This window comes from Lissotriton vulgaris, chromosome 11, assembly GCF_964263255.1.
Source record: "Lissotriton vulgaris chromosome 11, aLisVul1.2, whole genome shotgun sequence".
Classification (NCBI taxonomy): Eukaryota; Metazoa; Chordata; class Amphibia; order Caudata; family Salamandridae; genus Lissotriton; species Lissotriton vulgaris.
This window is the reverse complement of record NC_141699.1, coordinates 770,694,644-770,709,842: the sequence shown is the minus strand read 5'-3', so window position 1 is coordinate 770,709,842 and position 15,199 is coordinate 770,694,644. Positions and strand designations below refer to the sequence as shown.

At 40.4% G+C, this 15,199-nt stretch overlaps 1 protein-coding gene across 1 annotated transcript in view; it reads left to right on the top strand.

Moving 5' to 3' along the window:
• NYAP2 (neuronal tyrosine-phosphorylated phosphoinositide-3-kinase adaptor 2) overlaps positions 1 to 15,199 on the top strand; it is a 987,564-nt gene that overhangs the window by 685,266 nt on the left and 287,099 nt on the right. Inside the window, exon 5 of the mRNA XM_086944856.1 lies at positions 4,179 to 4,343. Within this exon, the coding sequence (XP_086800982.1) occupies positions 4,179 to 4,343 (165 nt within the window). The remainder of the gene's footprint in view (positions 1 to 4,178; positions 4,344 to 15,199) is intronic.

Sequence of the window (15,199 nt, the reverse complement as noted above, 5' to 3'; positions counted from 1 at the left end):
GGCACGCAGTTCGAGTGGGAGCCATTTTAGTTCTCTGAGTGCCAGTGAGATGTGATTGTATTTCCTGATTCCAGTGACCATTGTAGATGAGGCATTGAGAGAAGTTTTGAGCGGTGCTAGGTGAGATTTTGTTGTACCAGTGAAGGTGGCATTCCCATAGTCGAGTCTGGATAGCACCAGTGATTGGGTGGTTTGCTTGAGCTTATTGCTTGGGATGAATGGTTTTATTTTGTTAAGTAACTTCAGGTTGACGACGAGCATAAGGCTGGGGGTGACTTCTAGGAGGTCGTAGAAGGCGCGGTATCTACAGACAGGGCAGCTACAGACTTTGCAGCTACAAAATTTCCACTCGCTATACCAACACAGTTCCAGCCTGCTTGGTTAGCAGTTGTTTAACAGCTGTGGCATTTCAGAGGGCTCCCGACCCCAAGTCTCCCTATGGCTGTGACTCAGCGCTGGGAAAATGAGCGCGTCGAGATCTTGATAAGAGGGATCGGAGCTCCGCCATTTGAAGGTCAGGCAGGCTTTGCAGGAGGAGGGAAACATCCTCATCTTTCTTGCAGTTTTGATGTGGGTGTGAAAAAGGGAGCAGTTAATACAGTATCAAGATGGCCACTCTTAGCTTTGTAGGCGTCTGCTTGTGTGATGGAAGTCCTATTTCTCTTTTTAGTTTCCAGCATGGGTCTTTTTTCTTCTCTGGGGAGATGGGAGCTAGCACCTTGAAAGCTGAGCACCATGAAGATTATAACTAGCACAAGCACATTGCAAGAAAAGGTAGACTCCAGCTGATTGTATTGGCAGAGAGCTCCCAAGCTTAATGTAAGAGGAAGGGTTGAAGTGAGCTTTATGTTGCAGCAATTTCAGAAGGCTGTATTGCTGATTTGATTTTGCCGGAAGCTAAATCCGGGGCATCATCTTAGGGTCAGGCACCGCACTGAGAAGGATCGCAGTACTGATAAGGTCGATTTTCGAGTAGAAACATTCCCCACAGACAGCAGACCCAGCCTTATCACAATAAAATGCCCAGAATTGCCAATGGACTGTAGCGCAGCTCCACAAAAGAAGATTAAGCGCTTCTCGTACCTTTCAAGCAGCCGCCATCTTAGAGTCAGGCCGCTTTAGTTAGAAGTCACTCGTAATGCAAAAGTTCTTTAACGTGGCATCAAAGGTTAGTATATCTTGTCGAGAGATGAGATCATTCAATGCACCTGAAACAGGTATTCAGGAGGGCCATCCGGTTCATTTTAGTATTAGTATTTTTTGTGTTCCACATTATCATTTCTTTATTGAATCCACTTTCTCTTTTTACTGGTGATGATTGACCTTCCTAAGTAATAATGAGTTTATGAATTTTATTAGTTCTGGGAGTGCTGATTTGTCATGGTTATTTAATTAATTAAATGCACACTTGTTTATTCTGGGTATGATGGATTTTCCTCATTATTTAATTACTTATTAGATAGTAATTTATGCTGTTCTATTTTAGTACTCTTCCTAGACAAGGGAGAGTTGCTAACAATCGTCTTCCTGGTTTACTAGTTAATTGTCCCTTTTCAGTTTCCTGGTTCCCTTGATGGCTGTCCTTTTTTCTTCAGGTGTTGCCAGTCCTAATTTTGTTTCAGTGTAATCTTGCTTCCTTCTCCTAAGCCTGTTTCTGTTACTGATGTGGAAGCGGTAAGATTAGAGCACATCCATGTTGTTGTTTTTAGGTAGAGAGAGCTTGTGAATGGCATACCGTAGCAAAGTGACCGAAAAAATCGTGGCAGTAAATGTTGATGACGTTTTGTTAGACTAGAGGGGTTCCTATCTGGCGCTTTATGCCCCTCTTCATGTATGCCTGACGGTTTGTTCTTTTCCCCAACGGGCCCTCTTCGGTTTCCAGCTGATTCCAGATGCTGCCTTTTTTTAAAAAAAATTATTTTTTATGCTTTCTCTGGTTCACTCTATTCATGTCATCTTTCTTAAGCTCTGTCAGAAACTAGAATTATTTTTCCTACTAAAACGAGAGAAAGATTGGCTGCTGTTAATGTGTACCAATGACATAGTCCTACTGGATTTAAATCCAATAGGACTACAGAGGATCCTCTCTGGATTTAAACATTTCTCTAGAATATTTCATCTTTTATTTATGCATGAAAGATCAAAATTATAATTTTAAGTTAACAAACATCTTTTAGTTGGGAAAGTTAATTTCGTTACTTAGGGATAGTTTTTTTGCAAAATATGAGGGCCATCTCAGGCTGCACATGTGAATTAGAGGGCAATAGTCTAATGCATTTTGTTCCAAATATGGGGAGGAGAATAGGGGGTTACATGACATATGTGAATGAGTATTTGGACCAATTTTAATGATAAAAGAATCGACAAGAGAAAATGTCACTTATGAAGAATTTCTTAGGTGTGAATTTAGATTTTTGTATGATGGGCATGTGCACTAAATATGTTCCTGCAGCTTTAGAGGTATTTGACTGTAAGGGGAATTTAATCGAACTAAGGGTTTTACACAGCAACAGGTCAGATTGTTTGCATTGTCAAATTATAGTGCGATTGGAAGGTATATGGAGTTAAACTTTACAATTGGGATGTATTCTAATTTGAAAATGATTAAGGAACCTAAATCTGTTTATTTTTTTGTAAATTTACTAATAGGTGGTAATCCTGCTGTATAGGGGGATGACAAATACAACACCCCATACATTAAAGTGTCTATATTTTACATAAGAAATTGGTCCTTGCCCAACAACATTTGTGTGTTTTTATATATTCTGATCTAAAGTACAATAGATGAAGATTTATATAAAGACTGTTTATGAAAAAGGCGTTTGACTTTATTTATAATGCAACTTCTGCTAAAGATTTTTTTTAAAGGTTTAAATATTAAATACTTTTGTGAAATTAGTTTGAAATATGAACTGTCTATATTACCTATCTGATGAGACGAGTTTGGAAGATTTGTTGGCTTTTTAAAAAGCTGCTATCAAATGTTGATTTCTAATAAACGTACGAAACTTGAATGAAAACAAGCAGAACTCTAAAATAACTATATGTCTCCTTTTCATGGAGCAAACAATTTTTTTATTTCACTTGTCTAGCCCTTGAAAATGGGCATCTGAAAGAAATCTGTCAATCATGCAATATGATGGTCCACGTTAATGGTGTCATGTTCTCTACCTTTTCTGAATTTGTCGAATAAGAGTTGCCAAAGGAAAATCAGATGCAGCAATTCAAGACTGTACACTGACAATTGTCACTTGTACATGAAAACAATTTGCTCAAATCCTATGTTACCAATTTCTGTCTTTTTTGGAGATCATTTGTAAAATATTGTGTATAACGTCTGACCAGCTAATGTGGACATTCTAAAAAGTTATGTGAACTTTGCTAATGCATTGGTGTCAGAAAACACATGACAGTACCATAATTAAATGGTTAAGTGAGCTAGACAATCCAAATGTTGGAACTTCACTGAAGTTAGTTGGGAGTATGGGTGCTTCAAATACCAGATAATACCTTACAGAAAACTGTACTGCCCTGCATCTTGGCATTCCAAAGACTCTCTTCAACATTTTGGTAATACATTTTCCTTCATGCTTTCCTGTCGTATCCCTTGCTTTGCACTTCTGGTCACCTGTGAAACTCAAGGGGGATCAGTTAATCCCTCCCTATGAATCATTTCCTCTCTGATCTCACATAAGCTTGCATATAAAGAACTCCATTATTGCCATTCTGTGCCAGTAACATTCCCCATAATTTGGTATTGTAAGTTAGTGTCTTGAGGTGTTCTTTTGGCATTTTCAGTACCAGATGTGCATTTCTATATCGCCTGTGTCAGTCAACATTCTACCAGGTTTCAATGGGGCGAATGAGATTTCAGGAAGTCACCTGTAGTTTGTAGGCCTTGACATGGACGTTGCTATAAAACTTTGAAACGTAGCCCTTTTTCATTATTACATTTTCAAAAACGTTTTTGAGCTGATGATAACTGGTAATTGAATGGGATACGCTTACAACTTTATGTTTAATAGTGGATTTTGAAGGATATATGATTCCGAAATAAAGTATCATTGATTATGATGGATGATGAATTGCTGTGTGGGAAATAACTCTAAACCAGTGAATCAGGAAACAAATTGTCAACTATCCTTGTATAACATCTTACTGTATATCCTTCCTCCCAGCTGATGACAGTGGCTGTAGCAGTAGCAGCAGCAGACAGAGGACCAGAAGGCAGGGGCGACATAAATCTGACATTTTGCCTCATCAAGATACTCTATGCATGCAGAGTGTCAAAAGAAAAGCCCACAAAGCAGGTGAAGTGCGGGAGAAGTTATATGGTATTATGGGTAAGTGGACTGACCCACACCTTTTAGTTCTTAGCGTTGTGTCCACTAAAGAAACATTCCGCTGCACTGAAACTAAGCAGCATAACCCCTCATCCTTTTTCCCTTCGTGATCCACCTAACCCTAACATGAAAACTTTGGTGAACCAATTAGAATGATGATTGTTAATGCTAGCCATTTTTTTTGTACACAGTAATTGGTACAACTTGCTTAAAAACTATTTCCCACCTAGCCACTAGATAAGGTTGCCATCTTCAAAGAGTGTATGCTAACCTTATCCTCATGATTCATGTTTGAATCTTATAACTCAATGCAAATGTAAACAGATTGGCTGACAAAGACTTCAAAACCTTCTTTCCAGAGACTTTGAGACATGCAGCGTGTTGCTATTTTAGCCTCATTTCAAAGTCAGCTGGTATATCATTTGCAGCCTTTGCTGGAATTAAAAAACACCTTAACATCTTTCAGTTGGCAATTAGGGCACCAATTTCACAAGTGTATAAATACAATATGAACATTTTCTTCCTTAGAAAATAATAGTTCTTTTTAAATGCTGCGGCCAGTAGTACAACTGCAAGCTCTCGTCAACAGTAACAATCTACTAGTCCAGATTCAGGCCCCAGTGCAGCACAGAAACATCATCTATCTAGGTCTTGAACAATACCCTCTATATTGATGCCTCCGGCAGATATCCCGGTCACAAACAAGGCCTTCTGTATCAATGCAAGGCAATCGTTCCCCACATTCATTAGCGACTAACAGCAGTTGGCCTAAAAAACCCTCCTAAAATCTTAATTCACAGAGAAGTGCACCATCTACTCTAGACACCACCAGACAAGGAATCAGCTCCTAGCTAGTCTGCATATCACCCAGAAACCCTAGTCATCATCTCCGTCAAATTATAGGAATAGCCCGATATGAAGACAATGATCTTTGCATTTTTAGGGAGTATGGTTAAAAATAGGGTATCAGTTAGAAGCTGTGATTGTCAGGGAGGAGCAGGTGTACTCGACATATTGCTCATATTGTGTTTTTTAGCTGATCCTGAACTAGAATCCAAAGTAAGATTGGTGCTAGAAGGTATGGTGACGTATGGGTACTTGTTCTGGAAGAGTAGAGGACAGATGAAAGGAAACTCTGAGCTCTGACAAAGGGTGCGCACTGCATAAAGACTAGAAAATTATAAATATTCAATAATGAACTATCCAAAATCTGTATAGCAACTGAAAGGCTGAAGGTGGGTTTAATAAAGGAGAATGCTTATTGATCCAAAAGAAGATATGCTTGGGCTTGAGGTGGACGTCTACAAATATCATATTTGTTGATCCACTCCCTTCTCTTCACAGTGTTGAGAATGTACCCATATCAAACTGGTCACTTATGAGTGCCCTGCTTTTGCCCTGGCATTCCTTTCCTGCACTTTGGCATATGAGTGACCAAGAGCAGAGGTATAAATAATTCCTGGGGGGGGGAGCCTGGGGGATATGGAGATGTGCCTTGAATATATACCCTCAGAAAAAAGGGACTACTGGGCAATTATGAATACCACACTTGATTACCCCAGTAATTTCCTATTTCACCACCGAGATTCACCCAGAGATTTGGCAGTTGAAAGTCTGTGTGAATTGCATTATTCTGTGGGTTCCCACAGATCTTGTATTTTTGATGGGGCCACCGACTCCCATTATGAGCCACTTTGGAACTACACGGTACTGCAATGAGGCCCTTAAAGAGGCCGTCGAGCAAATTATGTCACAATAGGTCTCAAACCCATAGCAGATGTCATCAAACAAAGGAACATTCTGGATGTCTTGTGTTGGTGACTGTTACTGAAATCAGCCCACTCTGCAAAATGTTTAGAAATGTTGCCCTAGAAAGCCCACCTGAATAAGGATACATTTAGCAAAACCTTAAAAGCCTCTAAATCTGTTGTCCTGAACTGTTTTTGTTTTAAAAAATGTTAGATTCTTGAATATCCTTTCCTCTTTTTGAAGAGAAGTGCAAACAATAACAGTCAATCCTTAGTAATTGGTTACTATGACAGTAACAAATGTATGTTGTAGCAGATCGGTATGTCACCCCAAAAAGTAACCACCCTAACACAGGTCTCTTTGCAATGAATACAAACCCACGCCCATGCGAACCCATGTGAATTTGACCCGTAACTGGAGAATGTGACCACCACTTCCATCCTTCTGTATATCTCTATGGAGGAAACACCAGAACATATCGAGGAAAGTGCGAAATGCCACATTCTACATTTGTATACACTTTTCAAAATATATTTGTCCTTCAAAATGTAATGACACATTTGATGTAGCACTCTGAGCATATTTTCAAACTGAACATGTATAAACTAAAGTGGGCACATCAAAAACAGGTGGACCCTTAGATTAGGTAACAAGGTTTGAGGTTAAAGATCAGAAGGTAAGGAGGGAGGCATTTTGTGATGTCAAATGGGAGTGCGGGCATTTTATTTTATCATTTATTAAATGTATTTATGAATGAGAAATAAATGCATTATTAATTGTAGTTCACAATTTAAGGTCACTCAATAAAGTATATATAGTACAAGGACATTCAAATGAGAATACATGGAAGATTTATGTTCTGAGACCTTTCTTCTTTAATGTTTGACCGCTGAATTTTGCTGACTCTGTACACATTTTCACTTTGCAAAGAAATTTAGTCTGCTTAATACTCAATCCGATTGTATTTACGTTCCAGTTATTGCAACAAGCCTTAAAGTTGACACAAGGACATAAGCTGTGGGGCAGACTTCTATTGGCTGTGCATATAATATTGTTTATAAAATGCACAGTAGAAAAGTTGCTTCATGCGTAAAATGAAGTAATTAAAATAGATTGCCAAAGTATATTTTAAGTGGACACTGAAGCACACATTTCTTATTGTCTTCATGTGCATTTATGTTGTAAAATAAATCGTTCACATTCAGCAAATGAGCCCAGAGACTGGCCATACTCGACATTACACCAAGGCACACTTCTTATCTCGAAGGTGGTGACTTCAAATAACTTCGGGGCATATTACCAAGCAATAGCGATAATTATCGCTATTGCTTGGTTAGAGACAAAAAATTACCGCTGAGCTGCGGCGATTTTTACCGCAAATAAACCTTGGTATTACCAAGGTTTATCGCAAATGCGATAAAAATCGCCGCAATGCATGAATATCGCTGAAAAGTCAGCGATATTCATGCATTACCGAGCTAATGCTCTTAGCCATGTTATCCACCTCCCATTGGATAACATGGCTAAGAACTGCTCAGGGCAGGTGTTAGCTTTTGGAGATATTCGCGCTTAGCGCGAATATCTCCAAATGTTGGTAATAGGAGATAGCGATGTTAGCGACTGTTTTCAGTCGCTAACATCTTGGCACACCCACTTTGCATGTCATTAGTGATAAATATCACTGACATGCAAAGTGGGGCCCAAGATGGTCGCTATCTCCTACTAGCTGTCGCTAACTGGTGTTAGCGACAGCTAGGTAATAGGGAGATAATTTTATCTCCGCTTTCTTGGCTTTTAAAGCCAAAAAAGCGGAGATAAACCCCCTTGATAATATGCCCCCTCATATTTTTCGGCATACTCAAATTGCGGTGTGAAACCAATTTTTTAAAAAAATTATTTTTAAGAGGCCGATAAAACATTTTTGTTCGAATCAAAATGTGTGTAGGTAAACCTGTGCATATTAGTACCCAAAAATTCACATTTCAGTGCAAAATCTAATCTCCTGGTGTAGTCATTCATTCATTATTAACTTTATTCGGTTATTATAGAGAATAAAATAACCATAAAAGTGCAGTTGATAAAACACAATCACAATATACAAAAGACAACAATCATATTATACGTCAGATAAAAATTCCATAAAAATTAAAGATTAGTTTCATGTTAGAATAGATTTCCCAAATCTGTAAACTGCTTTTAAAACGACGGTGACAGAGGCAACAGTAAAAATATTATCCAGCTTCTGGATAGCCAAAAATGCGGGGCGACATTGTCTTAATTCCATAGTTTTAAACAATGGACTATCCACCTTTTCCTAGGTATTGTGTAAAATGTGCAAAATAACAAGACATGAATAGACGTCTGGCTAGACAGATCGTCACAAGGACATTTACAGAGTGTCCAAGTCCAGCCGTTTACCTTAGGAAAACTTAAAAGTCTGTGTATATTGTTTAATCTAAAACGGGTTAATAAGAACCTTTCAAAATCCGTCATGGAAAGCCTAAGATAAGGCTGTATTTTATCAGTAATCAATATAAGATGATGGGCCACCACAGTAGTTTTTGTCATTTCATTGGTTATTCTAAGATCATTCAGGTGTGCCAAGCAGCAATTTTTGAGAAATTTTCTAGGGACCTGGCACATCAATGAAGGATCACTAAAGTAATCCTGACGACCAATTTGTATTAAAAACATTTTTACATATTGCAACCATCTTATTTTATAAGACTTATCGGAGTTCATAGCATCCTTTAGGACAAAACGATTAAAAGCACATTCATCTGTTGTCCCAACCCTGTGCCCCAGGAGAACTGGTTGGATTTTAATTATATCTTTTATATAGGGTAAACCAAGTTCAGCGTGACATATGAATGTGGAAACACTAGATGGGACTGCTAAGAGGTACCTCAAGAAGGTATTTTCCGTCATCTGTAATGTGGTCACATTTAAATACCCCCAAATGCCTGCACCATAAATTGCAGTTGCTACACAGGTTGCCCTGTATATGGACGATTCAGAAAAGGGGGGTCATTCAGAAAAGGGGGCCTCCTGCCCATCTTCGTACTGAAGTTGGTTAAGGCCATTAGGGAGTTAGAAAACAAGAGCCTCCTAGTTTTTATAGCATTGCACCATGAACCGGTCTGTTCAAATAATATCCCTAAATAAGAAAATGTAGGGGTAATGTCCAATGCCTTCAAATTAATAAAAATGGACTTCTTATTTTATTTGCCCCAGGGCCGCAGTTCATAGTGAAAGTTTTAGAGCAATATATGGTCAGGTCAAGGCTTGCCATAAAAAGTGAAAAGGATGTTACTACCTTTTGCATAGCAATGGGCGTCCGGGCCATCAACACCGCGTCATCAGTATAAAGGAGTGCAGGGACCGATCTTGTAGCTACCAGGGGCATGTCTCTGCACTCCCTCAATAAAGTTCTTTTTAGGTCATTAATATATAGGGTGAACAAGAAGGGGCAAGGACGCATCCTTGCCGCACCCCTCTTGCGATAGGGAACGTCATGGTACAGTCCCCATTTTTTCCAAATCTGACCTTGGCCCCTGAATAAAGTTGCCTAAGGAAAGAAACTATATGAACATCCACACCCAGCTTTTCCATAATCATCCACAGCTTGGAGTGGGTAACACTGTTGAAGGCTGATGTTAAATCGACAAAAGTTTAAAATAGCAACCCTCCCTTAGCTTTAGTATATTTTTCTAACAAAATATGCAGATTTAGGCCCTGGTCCACAGTACCAAGGCCTTTCCGAAATCCATATTGGAGATCACTGATTACTGAATGCTCATCAACCCATATCTGTAATCTGTCCAGGATCACACACACAATTATCTTGATTGAAGAATCCAATAACGATATTGGGCGGTAGCACTTAGGACTAGCCCTATCTCCCTTTTTAAATATGGGGACGAGAGTAGAATCGTACCAGGATGTTAATAATCCCCTCGAGCAACATGCGTTAAATAGTTGCTTAAGCAGTGGTTCCCATAATGCCACTTTGTTTTTGAAGAGGTCAACTGGGACACCATCCTGGCCCGGCACCTTTCCCCCCCTACTAAATTTAATCGCTATATTAACTTCATTTAATATAAAGCCCATAACCAATTTCGGGAAGGGAGGTAAGGGCCCCTGTACTAATGCCTCCTCTACCAGTTCCACGGCCCGGTTGGCTAAAGATAGGTTACTATACAGCTGTACAAATTGTGTTACCCAATCACCCTCTGAGATGGCAATCTCCAATCTTGCTTCGGTATTATCCTTAAAAAAAAAAAGGGGGGCATTAACTGCCTTCCAGAAGGCGGAGGTATCTTGGTCCATGAAAGCCTCATGCAGGGAGTTCAATGCGTCCTGTTTCATTTCATCCTTCCTTTTTTTAAGTACCTTTTTATAGTTCCCTCTGAGGACCCTAATTAGATTCCGATCCTTGTCTATGGTATTTAGGGCATGCCTGAGATTGGAGTAAGCCTTGGTACAGGCTGAATCAAACCAGCCCTTAGTGTTGGTACCCTGGCTTTTAGTTTCCTTCCATAAAGATGTTTTAATATGCGCAGCTATAGATGTATAATTTTCTATAATGGCATGGTCAGTGGAATGCTCATTTAAACAGGTACTACAATTATACTCACAATTCCTCATCACGTTTTGTAAAAAATCCTAAGGGATCACTTTCGTCCATTTCAGAGCATATCCATTTTGCCTGTTTAAAGCAATGCTTTGCGCAGACTGCCTAGAAGTGGAGTTCCTTTTGGGATCTTGATTTGGTAATAAAATATCGATGCTTATTGGGAAATGGTCACTGAGGGCAGTATCAAGTGTATTAAAATTCCTAACAAGTGCAGAGTATCCGCAAGACATTATTGTATAGTCAATTGTAGAGAAAACACTTCTGCCATTGAAAGTAGGACGAAAAGGGACCTCCGGTTGACATAAATGATTTGCTTACCCCATATCATATGAGAACATAATGTCATTCAGTAGGTCCCCGAACATAGTGTGTGCGAAGTGCGGCAAATTATTGTATTTATCCAACGTTAACCCGCATGTCCCCGTCTCCCCTATATTACATAAAAAACTATTAAAATCCCCTCCCCAGTTCATAAAGACATCTTTGATTAGTTTACCGAGTAAACTTTTTACATTACAACTCAAATTTTTTAAAACACCTTCCATCGCCTCAGGGGGGACATTATTATAAAAATTTACAATAATCAGGCATAAGGCATTGTCCACACATATTCTAACAATGTGGAAAAAAATATTTTTATGGACCATTTCAAATTTCACACAATTTAGCTGGTTAGAGACGTAAGTACAAAGGCCCCCTTTCACTCTGCCATGTTTCGCACTAATAGCTGGTGTGTGTAATGTTTTAAAACCACATGGATGAAGGGGTTCTATAGCCCAGGTTTCTTGAATACATAGTATCTCATAGTTATTTACAAGATCCACTCACACATTGTTAGTCACCTTTGTTTTTAGACCAGCAACGTTCCAAAACATGATCCAACATTTATTACGTGTAGCGTTACCGCCAGACTGACTAACCATGTCCAGTTCATTATTGGGGGTGATATTATCCTCAGGACCAGTAGCAAGGACATGATGGTCTAAGTTATCCTTAGTGGCAGAGACAGTAGAGTTCCGACCCAGAATAGTTAGACCAGGTTCTGTTTCGGGGATTATTTGACAGGTCAGGGATGTGCATGCTAAGTCTACCAATTGTGTGGTAATAACATCTTGCTGGAGGTGAACATTCAGTCAATCCTGGTCATCTAGTCCAGACAGAGTGGAGAACCTGCGATGTGTAGTCATCTGAGTTACCTCCCTGGATGCTCTGATAGTCATATTTGAATCTGGCTTGTAGAAATACCCCAATGGGAGTGAGATGATGTTGGTCGAGTGCGCAATAATTTTATCCTCCATAATGGATAACAATCTCTTTACCAAGGGTGGTTTCTTAAAATTGATGACTATGCAGTCACCTCTGATATTTCTGGGGGATTCACCCACCCACCCAACCCTCCGTACCATGATGATATAATTAAAGTTCTCTGCACGTAACCCCTTGTGTTTCCCGAGCCAATCAGCACATTTATTTCTCAGCTGTAGCCAAGATTATTTTTGATCATTTCTAAGCGGGGGCACACCTGCACTTATGGGCAGGCAGTTGGGGGGAGGCATAATGTATCCCTACTACCCTTTTCAGTATTCGTTGTTGAAAATGTGGGCGTTTTCCTGTTTTGTGTATTGGCTACCCTGGGTGCACTACTTCCTGTGTTTCCCAGGTCTGTTCCCGCTGTGCTCAATACCGAGCTTAGGGGACCGAGTAATGAGGTGGTTGGTATACAGTTTGATTGCCCTGCTTCATTTGCGACATCGGGTTCTATGTCATTACCAAGGTTGAATTTGGACAAAAAACATTTCTTGGCCTTCTTACAGGTCTTACATGTTTCCAGGGATACATTCGCATTTTTTTCTCACAGTGGTTATCCCATCGGGGTTAAGATCTACCCTGTTTTGTGTACTTGGTTCGGGTATATTTACCAAATAATTCCCCCTACTTAAAATGTTTTCCATATTATCCAACCTTAACCACGTGGTAGCAAACACTTTTTTTAGAATATCTTTAAAACGATCGCAAACAGTGTTTATAACAGAATCAAATAAAGCACTTCCCTGCCCATTGTCCTCCATGCAGTTCGAAACTTTTTCAGTCTGTGTACTAATGGAGTAGGTAGTGACCGGGGTTGAATCCATAGTCTTCCTGCCAGTCACGTCATTAACAGTGCTACTTGTAGTACTCCCACAACCTTGAATTCATGTACTAATGGGATTACTAGGGATATTTGTTTGGGCGGTTGTTTCCTTTTCGGGGCAATTGGATTATTTACTTTCCTTTTCCTTTTAGCCCTGTTTGCCATCACAGACTTGGTTGATAGGACGATCCCACTCTCAATTCCATACCCAGGACCAGATATTTGTTGGTCATCATGATTGTCAGAACTACTTAACGATTGGGTATGTATAGGTATGGGCGGAAAATTGGATTCTGGAACAGGGTCAGTAGGCTCCTCTGTAGGTTCTTCGATTAATAAGCATGATGGGGACAGCACCAAACCCAATGAAAATCGCCTTTCAGTAAGTTCAATTTTGTTTGCAACTATACTAACAGCCCTCTCCAGCATACTATCAATGCTAGTTGCAGATCGAGTAGTGTGACCAACTCCCCCATTACGTTTACTCATGGCTGGGTGCGCAGGATTGTCAGGGATGAAAACAAAGGATTAAATAGGGGTACTTGGGCTCACCTTGTTCTATCCAGAGTCCGGAGTCCAAAAGCTACGATGGATGGCCCAGCCCAGCCTCCTCCTGGCTTCGACGGGTGCAGACGGGCCCGCCCTTAGCCCAGGCTTGGCCCGGGCGCACCCGGGCCAAGGGCGGCCTGCGCTGCGGGAGTCCTTCTGGAGTTTTAAAGCGCCTCCTGGCGCTTTGGCTTGACGTGTTTGGCAGGCGTCACAAGGGAGCGCTGGGGGATGTAGTCCCCGGGACCCGCGTCAAGACAGCACAGAATCCGGGGGCGAGAAATGTCCAGCTAAGCGGTGCAGTCCCCACTGACTATGGTAGGGCTGATTTGCAGTTCTGGCAGCAACGGCAGTGGCGCAAGTCGAGGGACCCATGCTGCGGGAGCCCTTCTGAAGTTTTAAAGTGCCTCCTGGCGCTTTTGGCGTGACACTTTTGGCAGGCGCCATGAGGGAGCACTGGGGGATGTAGTCCCTGGACCCACGTCAAGACAGCACAGAATGTGGGGGCGAGAAATGTCCAGCTAAGCGGTGCAGTCCCATGGACTGTGGTAGGGCAACAGCAGTGGCGCAAGTCGAGGGTAGTCATTTTAGATGAGGATTGGTAGGTGCAATATGCAATAGTTGGGTGTATCTAATATTTTATATTTTCTTGAAAAGACTCATCTTCAGACCACTGGTCACAAAAACAGTTGGTATCTTCCCTCCCTTGTTCAAACGAAACTAAAGGCGTGGGAGATCTTTGCACAAAACCTTCCACGGTAAGGTGAAAAGTCATGTGCAGTTAGTTCATGGCCATGGACTTTTCTAAAGTGATTGGAACAATACAATTAGGCACCATAATGGAGGTTATAGGAAATTAGAAAGTTGGTAACAAAGGATATCTAATATCTCGCCAAGAGCTAGAATTGCAAGTAAGTGGTCCACCGCCTGTTTCCACTTCAACAACTTTCCATAGCGCCTGAGCTAGATTTTCTCATGTGTTCCCTCTCTCTGCAGGGCATTTTAATTAAACTCTTAAACCGGTCCTCATCCTAGGAAAGTCTCACTTCTGTGAGGTGACACGGGTGTCATAACAACTTCTGACATGCCACCTGCCAACATCTGTGCACCAACGTTAGTGCACCATTCCTTGGCAAATTAATCAGTAGGTCTGTATTCACCAAGCTATACAGTTTCCTCGAAAACTAACAATCTTAAACTCCTAAGCATGATTCTAACCAGGTTGAGCATAGAATCTTCTTTAATTATCAGAAGGGATGATTTCAAGTTAATTTGCTGCCCTGCAGTGACTGGACATCGCCTTGGTCTCTGATGCAGACTTATTATGTCATCCTTGCTACTGTTCTGAAGGGTACCTCATTTTCACAAAAGTGCTCACGTAATTACCCATTCTCCCTTCGTGCCCTCTCTGTTTACTATGGACACAGGCATGCCACAAGGATCTGCTGTCACAACACCCCACCATTGCCTAATCTGCAAACTAGGAGCACCACCACCAAAGTATAGAACTTAGTTGTAATTAGGGCTCCTGGTTTTAGGATATTTATTTTTTCCACCTTTCCGTATGTATTTAAACATATTTTTTTTTTGCTAATTTTTTCTGTATTTATCCATATTTATTTTGTGTTTTCTGTATAAATGAAGCTGCAATGGGTATTTTTCCACATTTATTTAACTGATAAATGTATACTCACTTTTGAATGTCCAAAAGGTTTCAACAGTATACAGTGCAAAAGCATTATCTGAAAACACCTGCATTGTAGAATAACATAAAAACTGTAGATCTGCACTTAA